We start from the raw sequence: 25,106 nt of genomic DNA on the forward strand, positions 1-25,106 counted from the left end.
CATACCATGCCTACACTCCTACGGGAAATGAGAAAGTTTTATATATTTGACAAAGTATCGTATATATGATAACTGTCCTTCTGGGCCCCCATAAAATTCAACAAGAGGCCCACAGGCCTTATCAGTCACCTGCATGAGTACTAGTGAAAAATTATCACTACTCCCAAGGGCTATGAAATCTATAAAAAAAAATCCTGCTTTGAATATCTAAGCTAAATTCTAATGTTCAGCAACAGTATAAAACAAGATGTGTTCTTAAAATGTCAATGCCCAAAAAAGTGCATACATTGATGAAAAGCTTTAAATAATATAATAGATGTATTTTAAAACAATTAAAAAATATGACTAATTTGGACCCATCCTAGAGTCAAAATCTTGGGTTATGAAAACCATAATTTTTTGTACATCCTTTTCTGCTATTCCTAAGTATGCATTCAGATTTTAGGCAGTATCAGCAAACTTACACATAAATACTTTATACTAAGTTTGGTCCCACCCTGGAGTCAGAACCCCTACTCCGGGGATCATCAAATATACAATTTTGGTATAAGACTACTTGCTCTTTCAAAACATCCATTTAATTTAGTATCAATAACACTAAAGAAGATGTTATTTAAGTGTTTTACACATAAACACTATAGCAAGTTTGGCCCTGTCCGGGGATCAAGAAATTTACAATTTTGGTAGAGGTCTTCCTGCTCTACATCACTATACATTTAGTTTTTTCTTAAACATTTGCAGTTGTAGAAAAGAAGACGTTTGAAAATAGGTCAATTTTTAGCAGTTTTTGCCCCGTCCCTAAAGCCCCAGGGGTGCAGGAAACCTGAAATTTGTATCCCCCTTGTTCCAACGATGCTTCATACCAAATTTGAAAAGATTTGGGATAGTAGTTATAAAAAAACAAAAACAACTATTGATCACACATTTAATAACTGACCATTTTGGTCCCACCCTGATACCAAAACTCCTACTCATGGGTTTATCAAATTTACAATTGTAGTCAAGGACTATCTGCTCTTTTTAAATATCCATTTAGTTTTAAAGTATCAATAGCACTAAAGATGTTATTTAAGTGTTTTACACATAAACACTGTATACCAAGTTTGGCCCCCACACTAGGGTCAGAACCCCTACCCCGGGGGTCATGAAATTTACAATTTTGGTAGAATCTTCCTCACTCATCATTACTATATACTCACTTTCTCTGCTAGATGCCCAGGAGTAAAGATGGTTTTTAGAGAAATACATCAATTTTAAATTTTTTACCCCAAAATTAAGACCCCTTAAGGTGGGGGTAATGAAATTTATAATTTCCGGTCTTCTTCACATACAGATGCTACATAGTGGAACCACTTGTCAATTTTAAATGCTGACTATTTGTGAACGTTGTGTACTGAATGAAGTGACAAAGTATGAGCCGGAATAGCAGTAATATATTATATTTATATATGTCATTAGTTCGAGCCCCGGTCGTGCCATGGCCGCGTTAAAATAGGTAGTGATTGCTCCTTCGCCAAATGCTCCGCATTTAGAAGCGAGAATCATGAGTCTTTCGGATATGACCTTAAAAACGGAGGTCCCGTGTTGCGGCAGGCGTTGGTACGTTAAAGAACCCTCACTGTTACGGCCCTGAGCGCAATAATTTGGACGGGACATAACACAAAAATCAATCAATATATATGTCATAATCGGGTTTTACGTCATTTTGGTTGAAAATGCATGAGGATCCTTGCACAAAATACAATAGTACGAATGTCAATATTGGTCGGCAAATAGAGTCTAAATCTATAAGGATTTTCCTGTTCTGCATATGTAAGCTAAACTGTAGTATTTATAGTAGTAGTATAAAACAAGATATGTTCTTCAAACACCCAGAAGTGTGCGTATTGATGAGACTTCACACGATATAATACGCGACACTGTATGACTATTTTGAATCCGCCCGCCCTAGATTCAGAACCCTGGGGTTGCGAAATTCACAATTTTGGTACATCCCTTTCTGATTTCTAAATATGCATTTAGTTTTATAAAACATCAGCAAAATAAAAGAAGTCTTTCAAATGATAAAGACAATTATCACTATAATTTTGGCCCAACCTTGGAACCATAACCCCTCCTACCCTTGGTATCAGGAATTTTTTCAATTTTAGGTAAAGGGCTATTCGCTTCTTCTACATATCTTCTTAGTTTTAATTTAGTATCAACAGCATTAAAGAAGATTTCATTTGTTTGTACAAACAATATTGACTCCCCCTGGAGTCAGAACCCATAATCCAGGGATTTGGTAGAGGCCTTCCTGTTCTAAATGACTATGCATTAAGTTTGTCTTATACAGGTACGGCTGTTGAGAAGATGATTTATGAAAACGTCATTTAAAAAAAAAAAAGTTTGTCCCGCCCCTAAGGCCCCCGGGTAGCAGGAGTCCTGAAATTTACAAATTATGACCCATTGTTTCAAAGATGCTTCATACTAAATTTGAAAACAATGGGAAAAGTACTGTTAAGTAGACGTAATAATGTTCAATTAATACATACATTTAATAACTATGACCAACTGGACTCCACCCTGGTACCAAAACCCCTACCCCTAGGATCATGAAATTTACAATTTTGGTAAAAGGCTACCTGCTGATTCTAAATATTAATTTACTTTCAATTTAGCTTAATAGTATTTAAGAAGATGCTACTTCAATGTTTTACACATGAACACTATATATACCAAGTTTGGTACCACCCTCGAGTCCGAACCTCTGCCCGGGATCGAGAAAATTACAATTTTCCTAGAGGACTTCTTGCTCTCCATGACTATACATTGTACAGAAGATTTATGAAATATGGTTAATTTTTGGCACATTTTCCCTAAGCCGACGGGGTGCAAGAGTCCTGAAATGTACTATTCATGTCCCCCTTGTCCAAAAGATGCTTCAAACCAAATTTGAAAAGAATTGGAAATGTAATTATCTAGTAGAAGTTAAAAATGTTCAATTAACAAACATTTAAAACAAATCAGTAAAATCGGTAGACTTTCATCGATACTGATAAAACCGAGCAGTATATCAGGTATCATCTACTGCCCTAAACCACTAAATCATACGAAGTTTTAATGCCAGTATCCGGCAACAGGAACCCCAAACCGTGGATAATTATGAAAATGAATCTCAATTCAAACACGACAGAAATTTAGATAGCTTAATTGCAAGAAGAACTATAACCAGATCCTGTTATTCCTTGAAGACACAAGTTTGTACCTTTTCCGACCAAAAGGCAGGGCCGTAACTGCCGATGAGGCAGACGAGGCAACTGCCTCGTCTGATTTTTTGGCAAAAAAGAAAATAAAATTATATAAATGTTATATTATAGGATATATGTTTAAAATGAAGACAAGCACCTTTGTCTTTGACACCATATTACGATTCTTTACATAGTACAAATGAAACACAAACATGATAAATTGGGATTTAAAAAGTGTCATTTTCAGTCGTAAAGTCAATCGGCGGCCCCCAATCCCCTGCCTCCCCTGATTTAGAACCCTACTTACGGCCCTGAAAGGGGAGGGGAGGGTTACCAGTTTTGTTATAAATGTTCAACCAGAGGGAGTTGTAACCCTCGTGACCCCAACTAAATCCGCCACTGATGTTCTAGTAGATAGGCCATCGATTGGGAAAATACCGCAACTGTCAGAAAGATTTATCAGCAACGCAACTTATCAATACACGGCGCATCATTAAGTGCCGCTGCTCGTTCTATAAAACCTGTCACCAGCATTGTCATACATCATCCAAGTGGACTTTTATCGAAATTGTTTTCTCCAAGAAAAAACGATTTTCCTATAAATATTGACATCTAGAATGATAAATGATTGCAATCGTTCCCATAAACAGATTAATACAGTGCATCGAACGCATGATGTTCAAACGTAAAGCGAGATAACTCTATCTCAAAATTATGTCAAGGCATTTAGAATACTCAGATAGACAAGGAAAGACAATACAATCAATAAAAATTGTTTAATTCAGTTTGAACAAAAGTAAATGAACTATTTCTTCTTTATAAACATAAAGCTCATCTAGAATTTGGTGAAACTACTATTTCTTGAGATTCAAGAATATTGGCATAGTGAAAAACTATACTGAATGGCTAATATGGTTTAAAATGAATAACGCTAATCATTATTACAAAATTAACAAGAAATTCATCACATTCTTTTCATTCAAAATTTGTTGGACGTATGAACAGATCCCCCCCAATATCAATAAAGAAATATAAATAAATAAAAACAAACAAAATTAAGAACTGCCATTCCAAATGAGCAGCATAAAACCACATGATAGTCTGATGAATGTAAATCATAAATGCATCATGTACACTGCATACTGAAAGACTGTTCTGTTGTTCTACTTTGCTAACAGAACACTGATATCAATGTTAGCTTAATCATTCAGTCACTGAATTTACAGTTCAAATTGAATAAAAATCTTTTTTCTGAACAGTACACATTTTATTTATACAGTATAATAAATGATATGGCAGACGGGTACAAAATAAATGGCTTAATTATGAGATTCACTGGTGTACAAACTTTAACAACACTGAACAGTTAACATGATAAAATAAAACCAGAAATACACAAGCTATTATGCGTAAACTATGAATACAAATATGTATCAAAGCATCAAGGAAAAATGTCTTGGATGGATGCATACAAGCAAATACATTATAACCTTCAAATACATTCCTATGAGAAGCTGACTTGTGTTGCTACGTTAAATATTTTATCACAGCTTACTGTATATCATAAACATATATACACTGATCAATAAGATACAAGTACATATGAGGATTAGGGACGTCATGTTAAACACGAGCAGGCAGGCATAAACACATTATACTGATGATGTCAGATGTGAATTTTAAGGATCTACATAACGTTTCATGACATTTCACGTACAATTCACCAATCTCTCACCAGAGGGTGTTACACTACGCTCCACAACAGTGAAACTTGTGTAGCGCGCCCTTTGGTGAGAGAATGACAATTCACTTGCATTCTACCTCTTTTCTACATAACTATTGAGGTACATATTACATATCACCAGGTCTGTTTTAGAGGTAGCATATTTTGATAGCTCCTTGTTGCAAACTTGTAAAATCAGCTCTTATGTTTTACTACAAAATGTAGATGAACATTACCCTTGCAAAAAAGAAGAGAAAAATCTTCAGAAAAATCAAGTATCAAACCAGAAACCTTTGTATTACTAGTAAGGTGATCTATCCCCTGAGCTACCCAGGTCAATATATATAAACCAGAAACCCTTGTATTACTAGTAAGGTGATCTAGCTATCCACTGAGCTATCCAGGTCAATCAATATAAGAAGGATGGCAACATTACTACAATATAATGTTTAAAAATGTTCCGGAAATCATACAAGAACTCTTCATATCGAGATGAAAAAATCATCTAGGAGAAAATGTACATTCTGCTTGCACCGGTAATATTTTAACACAATAATCTCAATTACAATATATATATATATATGTTGTATGATAGTCAAGGGTACATGAGAGTTTAATTCAACTACAAATAATAAGTTTCTAGTAAAGCTTCCTATCCCCTGAATATTAATTTTTTATCATATATCTGTTCTAGAAATCTCATTTACGACAGAATTATGGATTTCAATAAACTGGTTTGTGTATCTTGACATTTGATTGTAACATCACAATGCTTTATGGAATATCTCTAGCCTCTGGTGTTATTGAACTTCAATCATACACTATCACTGACTTATGACGAGCTTGACATCCCAACTTTATTAACCCATGGAATAAATGACTTTATGTTTGCACTGGGTTTTTTTATAAGGGGAAATGTGAGAATACCATTTTTATAAATGAATACTGCAAGTCATCCAGAGAGGCCACATCACAATGGCTATTACTATGGTAAATGAATGATCAGAACAACACAATGGCAACTGACGTCACAATAATGAATAAATGTAACATTTCATGCATAATTACAGGGTGAACATTTCCTTTTCTAGTAAGAAGTTGTGTTTATGCTAACAAAATCTGGAGAGAGAAACTGTTTTATGTAGTCAACTGATAAATATGTTACCTATTTTCTTTTAGTAAATTTCTTTTAATTTTGTAACAATGTTGTTCTTATGTAATCTGTGCCACAGTTTGCCAAATAAATATTCTCATTATGAATGATAATAAAGTATTAGAAGGTAAATGTTTAAGTGGTTCAGCAGAGATAGCATATAATTTTTAACCAAAATTCAAATATGATGTTTATTCTCTCCAGTCACATGACAAAATAAACCAATCAGATAATTTTTTTCCATAAAATCTTCCTTGTACATATATCATTTATACAGTAAACGATGTGCATTAAGCACATATAAAATACCAAGGTATATAAAAATACACGCATCTTCACAAGGGGCCCATGGGCCACATCGTTCACCTGAACACCAAGAGGTCTGGCATGAACAGATGTCAAATCAAGGCTTCGTGTCAGAGGTTGCTTGCATATCAATTTAACAATCATGTTAACTTGTATTTATTGAAAAGATTATAGTTTGAAATATATATATCCAATGTTAGATTTTGAACCTATTGTGGCTCTGCCCAGGAATCATGATATATATTAAATTTTCAACCCATATTGTGGCTCTGACCTGGCTCCAGTGGTCATGGCATGTCAAATCCTTAAAGAACACTATATCAAAATGCTTAAATATAAATTTTACAGTGTTTACCCTTGTGGTTCTTGAAATGATTTTGAAGTTTTCCTATATAACCAATGTTTAACTTTGAATCTGTTTTGGCCTGAACCTGGCCCTGGGGTCATGACATGAACAAACCTGAAAGTACACAACATGAGCATACCTGCATATCAATTTGTCAATTTGTATTCTTGAATTTGTTGAGAAGATTTTCAATGTTTTTTTTAATGTAATACCAAACTAGCCCTAGGGGTCATGGTATCAACAAACCTAATAAAACACTACATTATGAATTTGATAAATCTAGCTGTTCCATTTAAAAGTTTTAAAAGATTTTCTAATACTTTTGCTATATGTAACCAATGTTAAACTTTGAACCCCTATTGTTGTCTCCACCCTGGTTCCATGGATCATGGTACTATGAACAAATCTGAAACTACATTACATGAGAATGTTTGATATTAATCTAATTTTATGTACCTTTACGGTTCTTGAGAAAAAGATTTTCCTATAGATAACCAATAGTGAACTTTGAATCTCATGAGGATGCTTGCATTTTCTAAAGTTTGACAATTTGTACCCCTAAGGCTCTTCAGAAGAATTTTCCTACACATAACCAATTAACTTTGAACTCTATTGTGACCGATCTTTGACCTGGGGGGGGGGGGGGGGGGGGGTGTTGTCATGGTATGAAGAAACTTGAATCAGTACATAAGCAATATCTCTTACGAATGTTGGTTTTTCTGGCTTCTTGAGAAGATGGTTTTCTTAATACTCCATCCCATTTTCACTATTTCTTACTTATTGGGACAAGGCCTAGCTTCCGTTTCCATAAACTTAAATTTTCTACACTAAAGGATTTTTGTGGAGATTTGGTTGAAATTGACCTTATGGTTCTTTAAAAGAAGTAAAAAATGTGAAAATTTTACAGATAGCAGAAGGCATTCAAAGTTGATCAGAAAGCTTGCTTAGAGCTTTTGGATTAGGTGAGCTAAACAAATGCAAACAAAATCCATGCATTGCGTGATACAGATTAACAAATATAACTTCAAACAAAACAACAATGTAGCAAGCTAAAAACAATATTAAAACATCATTCGTAATGGTTCTCATTCTGAATAATCACCAACAAGGCAGATTGAAAATACTACAAACTTAAGTTGACAAAGAAAAGTGGAATATCTAACAAAGCCGTAAGCTTAGATAATGTTTTCGAAACCAAAATATAAATAAAATCGATCTACATGACATAAAGTAATCTCTTAAAATATACCGGCATTATCAATGGCAAGGTCATTAAATAATCTCTTTGACTACATTAACACTGGTTGGTATAAAATTTATCACAGATACCATCAGTTACTGACAGGTGTTATTCTGCCATTGGCTTGAATTGTCATACCATTCATCCGGGAAACTCTTCCATTGTCTTGTGACCGTGGCTTGGTAGGAGGAGAGTAGTCTGGGGGAGGGATATAAGGTAAATCTTTGTGTTGGTAGTCTGGGGGAGGTTCTGATGCACGGCCATTACTTATCTAGAGAAAAATTCTAGACAAAGTCAAAACAGAATGAAATACTAGAATACCAAAACTATCTATGTACATTGTTGTCAGTTTTCTCCAATCTATTAAAGTTCTATCATTTTAATTAAAATGTTTTCATTACATACTATCATAATTACACTGTAAACATTTAATCTGATACTTTAACTAATTCTAATATGAAAAATGTCAAAGACAATATATGGTATACAAAGTTATACAAATAAATACAAAGTTATAAAAAGCATACAAATGAATTTCTTTCATAATTACATGTACTTCATCATACAAAATTGCAATACATGTTGCAAGGCACTTGATCAATCCCAAACATGCCAGGTGATAAAATTACATCCACAAAAAGAAAAGAACAGAGCAGAATAATATAACTTATCAATCACATTTACCCACAAAAACTTAAATAAAATAATGCATATAATAAAACTGAATATATCAAAGGGGAATTATGGTTGCAATATATATTTATACGTAAAGCACAACATCAATAATTTTTTTTTTTACCATTCTGTACCATGAAAATAGAATAAGAAAACTTATTAAGCTTTGTATTTTGAGCATGTAATCTTATCTGTATGATAGAATTTCATGTAATGAAAGATGAATTCTGAAATACATGTACATCCAGTGTATTGCCAGCTACTTTGCAGAAGTATTGATTATCTAAAAAGTATGTCAGACACAGCTAACAATTTCTTTAAACCTGACATTGTACTGCAATTTGATCTCTTGAAGGTGCTCTACCACATAATTTCACAACTACTAGGCTACAGAGGAGTCTAATGCAGGTATTCTATGATCTACCATTAGAGTTGACACTTACATTAGTTTTCATGGCCAGATTGTCATGGCCATGTAATGCAGGACCTTTACTATCTCCTGTTTCTAAGTCTTCATCTTTATAGCGTCTGTCGGCGGTAGTGTAGGCAGAAGGACCAATCCATGACAATAATACTGGGAGATATACCAAACCATGGAATAAACCGAACACCACAACCAAAAGAAATATCTGCAAGAAAAATACAAGAGCATGCTTTCAAGATTATTTCAATATATCACAAACTCTTCAACAAGAGCATTTATTCTCTCTTTTTCAGTTTCATAATTCAAGGATAAACGGCTAGATCAATTTAGGTTTAACACAAGCTATACACAGAGTTAAAACCAATCTATTGTGAATTTTTTCTGTGGTTCTCATTATTCTGTCTCATATACAAGCAGAAAATTCTTTGCTCATTGAGTTTACTAGGATTTCTGTTTTTCTGATAAGAGAGAAATTCCAATAAATTGTGAGCCTGTACCTGATTATAAGCTAGTATTAATTAACATAGTTTTGTTATTTTTAGTTGTGCTATTGTTTTTCAATATGTTTCTGAGAAAACTTTACCTGGAAAAATGTAGTAAAGACATAGCTTTTACTGGCTGCTAATAGAATAAATGCTAGAAATGTGCTGAAGCCTCCACTGAAGACTGGGTTCCCCATCTCCACCAAGGTTGCTCTTACACGCTCTGCAAGACAATAAAAATATACAATATTAATGAGTGAAGGAAGTGGTCATTGCAAATCAAGCTCACTAACAATATTACTTTCTTTATTCCTGAGTTTTGAAAATAAATGAGGGCATGAACTATGACACTTCAGTGCTTTCATGAAAAGTATTCTAGTATGAAGCGTTGCTGTTCATACTCTCAAGTATTTTCAAAACTGACATCTTATATTTGTATTTAAATTTTACTTCCATTTCTGTTGGAATTCCTGCATCGGTTAAAAAAGTCGTGCTATTATTTATCAAGATCTATATACACACATTGTTCACATTCATGAGGAAATGATTATCATTTCAATTGGTAAAGATTGCAAGACAAAAACACTGGAAATTTATCCAAGCAGACTATGTACTCTACAAAATCCAATGACTAATTCATGTGCATAATTTCAAATGATCAACTATATACATTGAACAAAAAAAAATTTGTTTACCCAGTATTCTTCTATTCTCAAACTCATATAATGATGTACATTCAAAAGTACCCATATTGATAAACAAAAGGACTCCTCAAGTGACACCCAACTGTAACAGCATTTGTAACATGATAATTAAAAGAAAGAACAGTCTTCATACCATTTCTGTCTCCTACAAATGTCATGAAACAATGGCCGATGTGTGCTGAGTAATCCACAGCCAGTCCAATGGCAATGACCAGATTAATACAGGACACGATGTTGATGGACAAACCCCAGAGGTGCATAATGCCAGCCACATCCACCTACATCAGAAGCAGTCTTATAGTCTACACAAACAATAGCTGCCTAAAATGACTTGTCAAAAGAATATTCTGGTTCATTGTTCAAAAGTTTATACATATTGTTACTCATAAAGGAATAATACACATGAACCAACTTCAAACCCTCTGTGGTTATAAAATATTCTAAAACAATTTTTTATGGTGATCGAAGATCATTTACAGTATGGCAGAAGTTAAAGTACAACATAACTAATGGTAAACAGAATTATTTATATGTAGTTTTATCTACCACAATGTATTGTTTACCTTTCCTTAGATGAGTTTCAAGTAATCTATAATCTACTAACCAGAGTCATGATGACACAGGTGAAGACCAGGAGACTGGTCCAAAGATTGGCTATCAGGACCAGAGTGATTACAAATACACACGCTGAAGCCAGGCCCAAGTTTCTGAAGAGCTCACTCTTAATCACCTGATCAGAATAGATCAATATCAATTCAGTTAATATAAAGAAAATGTGCTGTGAATCATATGTATTTTGCAATATTCTGGCCCCCCCCCCCCCCTTTTTTTTTGCCTTGTTGGCATCAATATCAAAAAGATACAATTTTCATAAACATTAAATTTACTATAAATATACACACAATTACCCACAAGATTCTTATTTTTGCATCTAAGTAACATTCTAAATTTACATATTCAAGTTCTCACAAACAGAAAGGGATTTACAGTACAAGTACAGTACTATCAACTGTGCATACATCACTATACATTATTTACACACATGAATATTCACTGACAAATACTGAAACAAGTGCCATTATCTGTTTTAAACTGTAGACAAAGATGACATTTTTGTGTTTACTCAGTCAGAATATGACCTGAGTAACTGTGTATATTCTATTATCTCACTTTGTTAGTCTCCCATTGTAGATACAGTCTGGAATACGGAAAGCATTCTGTCTCAGAAAAAATTCCTTTCACTAATTCCACCATAGCATCCATAGCCACAATTTCATCTGAGGCAGTATCAAATACTGTGTGTTGATATGAAACGTAGGTTGTCTGTAAAATAAATTTGATAGCCACAATTTCATCTGAGGCAGTATCAAATACTGTGTGTTGATATGAAACGTAGGTTGTCTGTAAAATAAATTTGATAGCCACAATTTCATCTGAGGCAGTATCAAATACTGTGTGTTGATATGAAACGTAAGTTGTCTGTAAAATAAATTTGATAGCTACAATTTCATCTGCAGCAGTATAATTAAAATATCATGTGTTGATATGAAACATAATCTGTAAAATAAATTTCAGAAGGAAAAATCAAAGAAATGTAGACCACAGAGGGCATCGGTTCACTTTGGTATCAATTTAAAAATTGTCACAAGGAATATACACGATAAATATATATCCTAAAGTAAAAAAAAAAAACATAATCCAATATGATAATAAGATTGAGTAGCAAATTGTCTGTAAACTACTGAAAATGAGAAACCTTTTGATTATGTGTGCTGTTGTGTTGAAAGGTCCAGTGATAGTCAGACTGAATTTAAACATTTCCAGGCAAAGTTAGATGTACAATGAACCAAATTCATTTATATTATCATGAGAGAAACATATTTTCACTTACACAATACATGTTAAAGAAACTTTTCATGTGATGAAATAACAAGTATTAAGAAAATGCTTTCCTGCAAAGCTTACACATGCAATTATTATTGCTAATCAAGAGGGCTAATACTTTTTAACATTTCATCAAATAAGATATGTTGAATTCAATTCAGAGCAAAAGACTTGATCGAGTATCACAATCTTACTGTGATATCCAAGGTTCCAGAGTTGTTTTGGAAAACCACCTCTCTTAGATGCCGTTTTCCATTATTTTCATTGTTCAGAAAAGTATACAAAAGATCTGCAAAGTCTGCTTCTGTATTTGGATAGTTGTCTAAAATGAATGCAAATTATTATTTCATCAATAGCTCCTTTGATCATGTTAAGGGAAAATTAATACAACTTCATTGTTCACATTCTGACTTTGTAAACTACGAGTACATACTTGTCACTTTGCCAGCAGCTGCTGCCGGGTTTGTTTCTAACCAGTCTGTGTAAGATTGGAACCAACTGTCAACTGAACCAGTCGCTATATACTGGTTGCTAGTCGTTTGGTTGTACAAAGTTTCAAACTTCGTCTTCGAGTTAAAGTAATCAATGTTCTCTGGAAAAATGGAAAGTCAATGTTGAAAATTCCAGATTATTTCTCAACACAGCAGAATCACATTAAAGTGTAAAAAAGTAATGAAATATCATGTATTACAGCATAATTCTTTAAGAACAAATGCCCAGCAAAGTGGGACATCCCCTCACATACTGGACATATACACATTACTTAAATCTTGCTCTTCAATGATCTTGTCCTTTGACCTTTAAACTTGAAAAAGATAAAAAAAAAAAAATCTAAACAAAGGCAATACTTCGTCATTCACTCAAATGTAGTATGTAATATATCTACCGTAACTCTAAGGGGCCAAACATAAATTACAGAGTAATGATTAAGACATATGTTTCTATACTCCCAGTGGTAGATTTAAAGGGGATGCATGGCCACCCCATCCCCCAAAAAATTTCAAATTGAAGATAAATCATGATCCCTTCTTTGGAAAGAAATCAATGATAAAAGAATGAAAACAAATTCATTTATATCTTTAAAAATATTTTCTATGCCAATTCCTGATTCACAGTTCTGTACAAAACATTTTGGCGATTACATACTAACCATTTCTGATCATTAAGAAAAGTTGGACAATAGTGGGTTATTGGGAAAAGGTTGTAATTAGCCCTTCTTTGAATGAAACTTTTATATCACATACTATATTAAATGCATGCATGCTGACTGTGGGTGTTATAATCGGTTGATACTTTAACAAAACAAGAGGTACTGTGAGCAATGCTCACTAAGAATACCCCCCGCTTACCCCAATCTCCCAAAGGGTGTTGGTAATAGGTATAAACTACCTCTTTTCTGAGTGTAAAAAACAAATGGCATGACAAACCGAACCATATTGATACTTCGATGTCCAGTGCGCGTGACCTTTGACCTTTTGACCCCAAAATCGATAGGGAACATCTTCATTCCATGGGTAGTCCATATGTATGATATGGTGACTGTAGGTGGAAAGGATAACGCTTTAGAGCTCGGAAACCATATTGCTACTTCGATGTCCAGTGTGCTTGACCTTTGACCTTTTGACCCCAAAATCGATAGGGAACATCTTCATCCCATGGGTAGTCCATATGTATAATATGGTGACTGTAGGTGGAAAGGATAATGCTTTAGAGCCCGGAAACCATTGCATCTACAGACGGATGGACGGACAGACAGACGGACAACCCGATTCCAGTATATCCCCCCCCCCCCCCCCCCCACAACTTGTTGCGGGGGGTATAATGAAATGAAAGAGGGCTGTGTCTCAGATTGGTGATTTTGCAAGCATGATGATTAACTAATGGTTTAAAAACCAGTCTGAATGAAAATCATAAATGATAAATATTTTTTGTAAATTGTCTTGATATTCATCTATTCATCATTTTATAGATAACCATTTTAAAGTAACGAGTCAGTAGTTTAACACATGTGTAACAAGAGGGGAGAAATAATGAAAGAATCAGACCAGAGTACGATATGAACCCTGGGCTTAAAATGAAACTCTAGCCAGGTGCTCTACCAACTAAGATACCTGGCCACTAGTTGGCTGAGACAGTGTAACTGCCACATCCCCCCCCCCCCCCCCAGTCAAATCATCCCTGTTTACTTTGTTCTTTTCTTTGATGGACCAGGCTGGGAATCAATATCTCAATCCCTAGGCAAGTGCTATACAAAGTGAGCTATCTGATCTCTAAATTCAAGCACACTTGAGTGCGATTGCCACCCACATAATCATAAGTATTTCATCTATGTATACATTACATGAATAAGAAAGAAAGCCGAAAAGTCTCAAGGTGGTCCCCAGACTTCCTGCTTAATCAACTTGCAACTCCCCCCCCCCCCCCCCCCCCCACTTCAGATCCTTCATCTGCCCCCATTGTGAGGGATTATAAACCTTACTGCAATAGACGCCTCCAGAGGCTCCTCCTCCTGGGAAATATTTGTCTTTCATTTCGTTGAATTCATACGCATAGGAGTCAGTTGGAAAGAACCAGTTGTCATCATAGTCCTGCTTAAGGCTATAGAAGCCCCAGATGTTCAGTCCCAGCAAACCCAAGGTTATCACCACCACCCCAATCTGAAAGAAAGCAGCATGTGCTCTTGTTAATTAAAGGCTTTTTAAAAGAGCTTGAAATGGATGATCCTACCCAAACAGGTATACTGCATTAAACCAAAACTCTGAAAGTTTTGGCATATGACAACTTTGTGTATGAGCTACAGTTCTACTTGGTGGACACACAACTCTCATAAGATTCATACCTTGACCGGTAACTTCAAAAGTATCTTGGTGTAGTATTTGCGTAGCACAGTGTTGAAGAGGTTCCTCTGGCTGCAGGCGTTGGGTTTGTAGTCGGGTTTCTGTTTATAGCAACAGATACAGGCATTCCGACCTTGCTCTGTCCTCATAATGTCCAGTGTTAAACAAGCCAAAAAGAAGGTGATAGCCAGAGAAAACAGACCTAAGATCCCCAGGCAGGCAAAGATACAGAACGACCTCAGAGCTGGCAGGGTCTGAAAATTCAAGGGCTTGTCTAGTAAAAGTTTGCTCAATCGTAATTGCTATTTACTTTGTCATTCAAACTTGCTGTTTGAGTGTACAATGTATTTTAGCATATTGTTAGATCTTGATAAAATAAATGTAAAATGAACAAACTTTTAAGTCTAATCTAATTAAAATTAGTTCCTTGTTGACAGTTATCGTTCAGCATTTCAAACAAAGAAGGGATAGTGTCAGAGATTGTGGATATGACCTTCATATCTTTTATATTCTCAGACAATGTAGGTGAATTTAAGTTAAAATTATCGATAATTTTCATATCTTTGATAGACCAGTGGCACATGTGCTAATTCATCATTTACGCCAAAATGCAAAATATAATAGCAAATCACAATATATGAATAAATAGGACTGATTTATAATTGCACCAAAAAGTTTTACACTGAACACAAAGATATGTACACATATACAGTAAAATATCTCTATGTCAAAGTCCGAGGGACCTCGAAAAAACTTTGAGATATCCGGGGGTTCGAGATATCCAAAATCGATCTTGGATATTTTTTTCGAAGGAGGATATTTTATGCATAGTATGGGATTTGCATTATAAACAACAACCCTGTTGCGGTTTCTTATAGTTTAAAGCAAGTTGATGAATTAATATTGTGGAATTTCAAAGACAAACATTTCGTTTTTATATATATAAACATCCAATTGAATTCACAATGTGTTTCAAAATTAAGATGCTTACTATAAGTTTACTGATGCCCAGGCTCGACTGGCATGTAGTTATTGCGTTGTAATGAAAGAACCTATCATGTAAGAAACAAATAAGACGGATTTAAAAAAACAACAACTTTTAAATGTTTATTAAATAAATTTTTGTGTTTTCTCTGTACTAGTCTTAATGATGAAGCGTGTATTATTAAATGAATTATCGTTAATAAGAGTATTACCTTCAAGCGTACTTCGACGATTTTGTGCGTTTATCCAACCCACATGTTAATGATATCGCGTGTGTCATTCAAAACACCATACATGTACCTGGAATCGGGTGTGTTAGTTCATAATTGGCGGTGAACTTTAGCCGGAATGTTGGAAGGCTTCACTAATCACCCAAGCTGTTGAACCATTTATGGCGACCTGGGTCTACTCGGAAAAAGCGAGCGTGGATTAGCGGTCATTAATTAAAATGGATGTAGCCACGGGTGTGAATGTGACATGTGACTTAACGACGTCAGGTATGGTAAGTAGAGCGGAAATTTGACTGCACTTCGAAATAAACCAGGTGAATTTGGGGTATGGGACCTTGAAAATACTTCGACATAAGCGGAGTATTCGAGATTACCGTGTCGAAATATCAGAAGTTTTTTTAATCATATATATAGGGAAAACGGCCGGGATCGGCGGTCGACTTCGACTCAAGCGGGGTATTCGAGATAAACCATATTCGAGATACAGATATTTTACTGTATTATAGTGAACATGACAAGGCTTGTAATCAGCATTTTTCAGAAGAAGGAATCACTACCTAGGACATCCTAGAAGGGGTGGAATCTCTGGACGGAACTAGGGAAAGAAATCAGTGAAAAAATATGCCCAAATAACATATAAGTAATGGAACGTAGGGACTCAAATATTGTTCTAGCGTGTGTGTGCATAAGAGTGCATGTGAAAACGTATTTATTTTGACAATGATAATCAAATTGGCCAGTGAAATTGGTTTTTAGAACACCATGAACCCATGTCTTACTACGAACATTAATGATGCTGTATATTTTCAATGTGTATTATCTGTGTCAAAGGTAATAAGTGTATTTTGAAGATAATATAAACTTCGAAATACTATACTGTATTTGATTTCGTGTCGGATTAAATTTTGCTATTTTCCTGTCTTGGAGAAAGCAACGAAATTATTTTTCAACATGAATTTCAATTTTGGAAAATATTCTACTTTCAGAAATATTTATGTGACCGTTATTCATCGTCCATTTTTTTGTCGGTACCGTAATTATCTAATCATCACCATTGTATTCTTATGAGTAGATCTACATGTACCTACATTTTGCCGTGTTAATCAAATTTAATCAAATCATTACAAAAATACACAGGTGAAATTGTACATGTATTAAGTAAAGTTCAATGTATTTAAGAATGATTACTATCAAAACAGTACAGTTCATTTTAAGATAGTATTGATTTTAACCACTCATGCAGACATCTGATAGCTGCTGAGAGGAAACCCATCTGTATACATGTCACATTTAATGTAATAAACACTCTGTAGGTCTACCAGTACTATACCAGTATCCACTCACCACTTTGCAATAGATTTCAATTTACTGTTAAACAGTACGGTCATGTGGATGATGTTCTTGAACGTATGTTCAGCTTAGGAGGGGGGGTGGGGGGGGGGGGGGTGGGGGGGGGGGGGGGGGGGGTGCTTAAATACTGTTTGAATATGATTATTTTTTGTAGCAGGTTGAGGACATTCTTGCCCTGATGAGCCCTTAGATGAACATCAAGTAGGGTGAGGATACAAGCTTTGTTTCTACAGATACACCCAATTTCTTTATGACAAATGGAATACAATATCAACACTTTAAACATTGTAATGGCTTGAGTACAACAATTCAATGACCCAAAGCTTACTTAGATCACATTTGTATTAAAAGTACATAATTTTAATTTTCAGATTTGTGAATTATTGTTAAAAAACACCAAAGTGATTTTGTGACAGTCATCCTTTGACGAGTAGCCTCACAAACAAGTAGTTTGATAACTGACTTCATATCAAAGCATGACTGCCACATTATTTTGAGGAGAAGTTTTAAACAAGAGCTCCGCAAAGCAGGGCATCCCTTCATAATGTAGGTAATCAGTAAATGCTTTTTTCCTAAAAAGTCCTGTAGTGGTCTTGACATTTGACTTTTTTACCCCAAAATCAATAGGGTTCTTCCTTCATTGATAAAAAAGCTACAAGTGAAGTATCAAATGAATTGAGCTAAAAATGTGGCCTGTAGAGTGTCTACAACCTCAGTGTTACACACCACATGAACATTCCCGTTACTATCCATTCTTGCAATAAATTGCAAGCTAGGAGATAAATGGACTTGACAAGATCAGATTCCTGGGTTAGTGTTAAATCTAGGATCTAGAGAAGGCACACATATGATATGTTCAAAAGGGCACTTTTCGTCGCGGCAAGACAATTTCGGGGAACTTTCAAAGTATCATACTATGAGTAGTAATAGAATAATCATTTAGTCTCTTTTAAAAGTTAATACCTGCTGTCTTGATTTTAAACTTTTTAATCAACCTTGTGAAATAAAGAACAATTGTTTATATCAACAGGCTGTCCAGCACCCTTGGACAAAAAATAAGGGAAAATTTTAGGGGTAAATTTTTTAAAAATTAGGGCTAAAATTAGGAATTTTTAACCAAATTGTGGAAGTTTTAATTATTTAAAAGGACTTACCTTGTCAAATTTGACAATAAAGAAATTCACATGACACACAAATAAGATGTAAGTGCAGGAAGGGCGTATTCCAGTGTTCCATGGTCTCAGCTATTATTGGCTATAACCTAAAATCTCAACTCTTTATCACAAAGTCACAACCAATAAACAAGCTTGACACATGGATCCAAAAGGTCAACTGCCTTTCACTGCATCAGCATTATCTGAATAAGAACTGCAATCTACGTTAATAACACACATTTTGTATGAATGCATTTTGATTTTTCAAGACTGATAAAAAAGTAGGAATTGACATGAAAAATAAGGGCTTTTTTAGGATTTCCCCTTGAATTTTACATTTTTTAAGGAATTTTAGCAAAACTGAAAAAAATTAGGAAGTTTTAGGAATTTTAGGGCCGCTGGACAGCCTGTATCAACAAATATTTTTAAAAAATTTATAGAGAAAAAAGGGCATGGTGCAATTAAAAAGGGCATGGCGCCAGCCAAAAAGGGCATGGTGCGGCGCCATGCTAGTTTGCTTTAGATTTAACACTATTTCAGGGTATCTCAATGTTTTTCTAAGTTTGACAAGTGTACACTCAAGGAGTCAAAACAAGAACTTTGAAAAGCTCTTAAGTGTACTTACCGTTGTAGCACCAATTCCAAAAGCCAAAATGTCAGTCACCGAGGTCACAAGAACAGATACACCTGCGTGTCGTAACAACTTCCCCATCCTTTCGTTCAAAGGCAAACTGAGCTCATGGTGACTCAGACTCTGATAGGACCCAACAACCACAAACATGTCATCTACTCCAATACCTGTCAACCAAAGGATCACATTCAGACTTAAAACAAACCTAAAATGGCGTTAATGCACATCTAACCTGATCAGCTTCTTTGGATGAAAATGAAAGCAACTTGGTCAGATCTTCAAATTTCTTAACCTACCCTTCAAATTATAAGCTATTTTCTTTAATATAACAAAATATGCGCTAAATCGTGGTATGTTACTTAATTTGATGAGTTATAAAAACATATTTCTAAGTATTGTAGTAAGTACATGTACTATCTTACCCAGCAGTAAGAAGGGCAAAATAGAATGTAGCGGTCCATACTCCCAGCCTGCAGCACTAGACAATCCAAATGAGAATCCGATGGACATCCCAATCACAATGATACCAGCCAGAGACAAACCAATCTGTCAAAGAAAACTACAGGATTCAAATCAAGGGACACAACCACTAAAGACATTCAATTCTCCTGGAACTTTAAAGGTCTTGCCATATATCGGGTAATTCTAGCAAGCTGGAAAAGTGGGGTTTTTTTTGGCAGATGAGGGAATGTTGAAAACTATTTCATTTCAAAACAAGCAATATTACAAAATAAATAATTTTTAATATAAGTGGAGTAAGCTGCATATAATGATCAATTCATTCAATAAAACAGATATATATCTTACCCTTTGTTCAACACAATTGAGCCTTCCCAAGACAATAAAGAGGTAGACAATGACCAAGAAATATCCCGCTGAGAGCAGTGATACATCTTTTCGAATGGCATCTCCTGCTTCATCACTCCGACTGCAATAAATAGGCAATAATCACTGGAAACTTCAGTAAATAGGCAATAATCACTGGAAAGATCAATAAATAGTCAATAATCACTGGAAACTTCAATAAATAGGCAATAATACTGGAAAGATCAATAAATAGTCAATAATCACTGGAAACATCAATAAATAGGCAATAATCACTGGAAACTTCAATAAATAGGCAATAATCACTGGAAACATCAATAAATAGGCAATAATCACTGGAAACATCGGTAAATAGGCAATAATCACTGGAAACATCAGTAAATAGGCAATAATCACTGGAAACATCAATAAATAGGCAATAATCACTGGAAACTTCAATAAATAGGCAATAATCACTGGAAACATCAGTAAATAGGCAATAATCACTGGAAACATCGGTAAATAGGCAATAATCACTGGAAACATCAGTAAATAGGCAATAATCACTGGAAAGATCAATAAATAGGCAATAATCACTGGAAACATCAATAAATAGTCAATAATCACTGGAAACTTCAATAAATAGGCAATAATCACTCAGGTGAGCTAAAAATGGATATTGAAATTTTCTTATCTTAGTGAGTACTTATTTTGAAGAAATTGTAGTTCAGCAGCCACTGCTTTACCCTAAAGGAGTTAATTTTATATGAATTACTGGTAGTTACAAATAATCATTATTGCAAGGCCCTTGGCAGAACAATCTGCACCTCAAGGTGACTCCATGTTCGCATTATCATCTGATAAAAGTGTAGAAACTTCAAAGTGTATTTAATTCCATTCATTAGAGTTAAAACTAATAGATTATCAAATAAAATATATGGGTCATCACACTTTTTAAGATGCGAGACATACATAAACAGAATCATATCTTAATGTCAGAAATTTGCAATTTTCCCTTAAACAGCATTATCAGAATTTCTCAAAACCTGGTAATATAACATTATAATAGTATTAATAACAATTTCATGAAACTGTTTCTTTACAAAAATATACAAAATGTCTGTGAAAAATAAAGAAAATCTGTTACATATGGAAATGGATTCGACAAAGAAATCAATGAAAATAGAGTTATTGCCCTTGGATTCAATATTTTGAAATATATTATTGATTATTCATATATAATTTAAACTTTTGAAACATTTTGTTTAACTAGATTTTTTGCAATTACTATCAGAGTAGACTTCAACAAAATTCATATTCGTATCATGCATAAATCTATTAAATAAATTATTGATTTTACAAAATCTTGTGATGTTCTATATATGGTGGAATTACCAACTGTAAAATAAATATAAATGATCTTAGCTAGAGCTTCTTGCCAAATAGCAATAAATGGGAATTTATAATATACAGGTGACTCTCGATAACTCAAAGTTCAAGGGACCTTGATAAAACTTTGAGAAATCGAGAGTTTGAGAGATCGAAATTTGGAAATTGAAGGTCCGCCGGTATGGTTCAGAAATTTACAGTAACCGGAAATGTTTACCAACAAGATCACATGATATAGTTTTGACATGTTTTCCTTCATATTCGTCAGGTAGTTAATTTGATATCGAAATAAAAAAAACTGATTTTGCATTAATAAAAACATTTCAAAGTTTATGTATTTATTTGTTCTTTAATCATGCTTAGATAGGCATACAAAACCAAGTTCCGATGACACTTTACTATCGCAAACTAAACAGAACAATGTTATGTCGCTTTATTCAAAGCAAAAATTCTAACGAATGAGTAAAATTTAACAGTCTGTATAAAACTTACTCTCTCGTCATGTCAATACAAATTAGATTTTATTCATAGTGGGATTATATATAATTTTAATCATTAACACAAAACCCCAGTGCAAGGTGTAAACTGACCAATTAGCCAATTATATACTCAAGTGTGTCATCTCCACAAAGAAGCACAGATGATTTTTCAACTATATATGTAAACACCTAATTACCCCTCCAGCAGTCAACAAAATCCAGGTATAAGGTCCAAGTGGAAATTATTAAACGCTTGGTTAACAGTGGGTATACGCTACCACCACTTCGAGACATCGAGAGTGAAAAACAATGAAATGTGTTTTATGGGACCCAACTTCACTTCGAGAGATCGAACGTAAATTTGCTTTGTTATATAGAGAAAAAAATCGGGACCATGATTTCACTTCGAGAGACCGAGAACTTTGAGAGATCGAAGTTTGAGCTATCGAGAGTCACCTGTACTGGTAAAGGAATTTACAGTGTATAATTCTCACCTGCTTATCTGGAATAATTTTTAGCTGTGTTTGTAATATACAGTATATGATTTAATAATTGCAAACACCTACCTCCTGGTTGCAAAATAATATGTAATATCAAATCCTTGAAATCCATTCTTGGCTGTGTCAAGGGCCAGCTGTTCCCATGCTTCTGCCACAGTTTTATTATCATCATCCTGCAGAAATTTGTTTACCATTCAAAGGTCTCTATTGATAATACCGGGTATGTAGCTAATAGCTCAGAGAGAGAGAGAGAGAGAGAGAGAGAGAGAGAGAGAGAGAGAGAGAGAGAGCACTAGATTCTAATAACACCCAATACCTAAAATTGTCAGATCCATAAAGTGGATGTAAGGTCAAATGAAAATAATTATTTAAAGTACAAAATGACTGATAGCACGAACAATTAGATCGTCAGGACAACCTGTCCCTTCCTAATGCAAATGAAAAAGTAAAGAAAAATATGTACTATAAACACACAGGCACTCTATGTTTTAAATATCTATAATAAAAAAATTGTCTTCCTGTAAACATAATATTATATTTACAGGCAGACAATTTTTTATTATTATAGATATTTAAAACATCAAGTGCCTGTGACTAAACAGCAGCAACAACCACACTCGCTAGGTGGCGCGTCATGTTCTATTTTTATTTCAACAGGAAAAGTGAGACGAGGTTCCACCCTGTTTTTTACAGGCTAGTATGGATAAACCTAAAGACTACGAATGATGAGAAGTTGATCATTCGAATCTAAAATAGCTGTATTTAGCATATCTCACATGATTAGGCACATTCCAGAAAATCCCTTTGAGATTGAAGCGGTTAAGCAGAGCCAATATATGTAAACATTGACTTAACGGTAAAATACGCAACAAAGAGTGACCTATTACCGTAATAAATTTTATGCATGAATAAATTATACATTGTACTGAGGTCAAACATGGACGATAATTGCCAGTGTTCATATAGTATTTGATTGATTCAATATCCAAGGAAAGATAACTCCCATTATTAACGTACACACAACTTACAGGAAGTATACAATAATACAATATGTTTATACATCACATGTATTTCTGAATGATGAGTGAATCTTTATTTTCATCAGAATCTTTTTCATCAGACTCACAGACCAGGTCCCCATACCCCTACCAGTGTCAACCTGTGACTGATAGCAGTGCGGTATTTAATTTGATATATACAGTCTAGAGGAATATGGTAATGACATTTCTTCCTCACTGAATTAGCTGGATTTATAGTGTTTAAAGAAAAGTGGAGTATGGAATGGGGGGCTAAAAATGCTATTTGCCAAATTTTCAACAATAATAATTACAAGGCAAGGCAAATTTAAAAGGGGTCAGTTTTTTAACGTAATTATTCTCAAAGAAGGACAAGTTAAGGTAACCCCACCCTCATGTGACTTATCAATATCCATGGTTGAAAGTAGATTGTATGATTGTATCTTGTTTTAATGCCCCTCTCGAGAATTTTTCACTCATATAGAGATGTCACCAATGCCGGTGAAGGGCTTCAAATTTAGGCCTATGCTCGGCGCTTATGGCCATTGAGCAGTGAGGGCTCTTTAGCGTGCCATACCTACTGTGACATCCGTTTTTAAGGTCATCTCCGAGGACCCGTGACATTCACACCTGATGCCGAGCGTTTGGCAATGGAACTGTCACTATCTGTTTTAACAACTTAGGTCTGTCACGGCCAGGATTCAAACCCCGACCTTCTGCATGCGGGGTGAACGCTCTACCTCTAGACCAGCGCGGCGGTTTGAAAGTGGAAAAACTGTATCAATTTCCACTCAATATAGTTTAATTCAACCAATAACCAACGAAAATGTGTATGTCACCACCTACTTTAAGATGTCAGACATACAAAAACAGAAGTATATGTCAACATCAGAAAATCACACATTTTCGTAAAACTGAACAATAAATATAGACAAAAACCTATTAAAATGACAAATTTTTAATGTCAACAGTTTAAAGAAAAACTGCTAATTTATGAATATGTATGAATTAATTGTGAATATTAAGGAAACCATTGTATAATAGACATACAGTAGAGGGAACACCAGCATAGGAGTACAGTACCCGCAATGTTATTCTTGACATGATAAACAATAGAACATGATACACGCACAATAGGATAGGATACATGCACAATACGATAGGATACACGATAAACCTGATAAACGCAAAACCTGATAAACGATCTTCACGATAGACCTGATAAACGCAAAACACGTCAATAAACAGAAAACCTGATAGAAATGTTGTAAATTTACAAGCAATTTAGACAGAATGAAATTTTGATACCTACAACATAATTACATTACGTTGATAATAATACTGAAGGATTTCAATATTCATTATACACCTAAGACGTATAATTTCTTTAACACACGGTCGTACTTTAAAGAGAAAAAAATTTTTAATTCAACTTTTTACGCCATCACAGCTACATTTAAAATCAGAAAACTAAACTATATACGGTTTTTAATTCATTATTTCATATCTACAGGTAACTCTCGATAACTCGAAGTTCAAGGGACCTTGATAAAACTTCGAGAAAT

General features: G+C 34.5%; 1 protein-coding gene across 3 annotated transcripts in view; it reads right to left on the reverse strand.

Annotated features, from left to right (window-relative positions):
- Positions 1–3,991: 3,991 nt before the first annotated feature.
- The window catches only part of LOC125670170 (NPC intracellular cholesterol transporter 1-like), a 33,863-nt gene continuing 12,748 nt past the window's right edge, over positions 3,992–25,106 (reverse strand). Inside the window, exons 6-20 of one of the 3 annotated variants that reach the window (XM_056162935.1) lie at positions 22,592–22,698; positions 20,161–20,281; positions 19,776–19,899; positions 19,348–19,520; positions 15,007–15,258; positions 14,647–14,824; positions 12,601–12,759; positions 12,362–12,489; positions 11,454–11,606; positions 10,888–11,013; positions 10,417–10,561; positions 9,681–9,802; positions 9,117–9,302; positions 8,137–8,269; positions 3,992–6,872 (exon numbers count right to left, since the gene is read on the reverse strand). In XM_056162935.1, the coding sequence (XP_056018910.1) occupies positions 6,856–6,872; positions 8,137–8,269; positions 9,117–9,302; positions 9,681–9,802; positions 10,417–10,561; positions 10,888–11,013; positions 11,454–11,606; positions 12,362–12,489; positions 12,601–12,759; positions 14,647–14,824; positions 15,007–15,258; positions 19,348–19,520; positions 19,776–19,899; positions 20,161–20,281; positions 22,592–22,698 (2,124 nt within the window). In that variant the 3' untranslated portion in view covers positions 3,992–6,855. Of the gene's footprint in view, positions 8,802–9,116; positions 9,303–9,680; positions 9,803–10,416; positions 10,562–10,887; positions 11,014–11,453; positions 11,607–12,361; positions 12,490–12,600; positions 12,760–14,646; positions 14,825–15,006; positions 15,259–19,347; positions 19,521–19,775; positions 19,900–20,160; positions 20,282–22,591; positions 22,699–25,106 lie in introns of all 3 variants that reach the window. The other 2 variants (XM_056162934.1, XM_056162936.1) reach the window with 2 other exon arrangements.

This window comes from Ostrea edulis, chromosome 4 (genome assembly GCF_947568905.1).
Source record: "Ostrea edulis chromosome 4, xbOstEdul1.1, whole genome shotgun sequence".
In the NCBI taxonomy this organism is placed as follows: domain Eukaryota; kingdom Metazoa; phylum Mollusca; class Bivalvia; order Ostreida; family Ostreidae; genus Ostrea; species Ostrea edulis.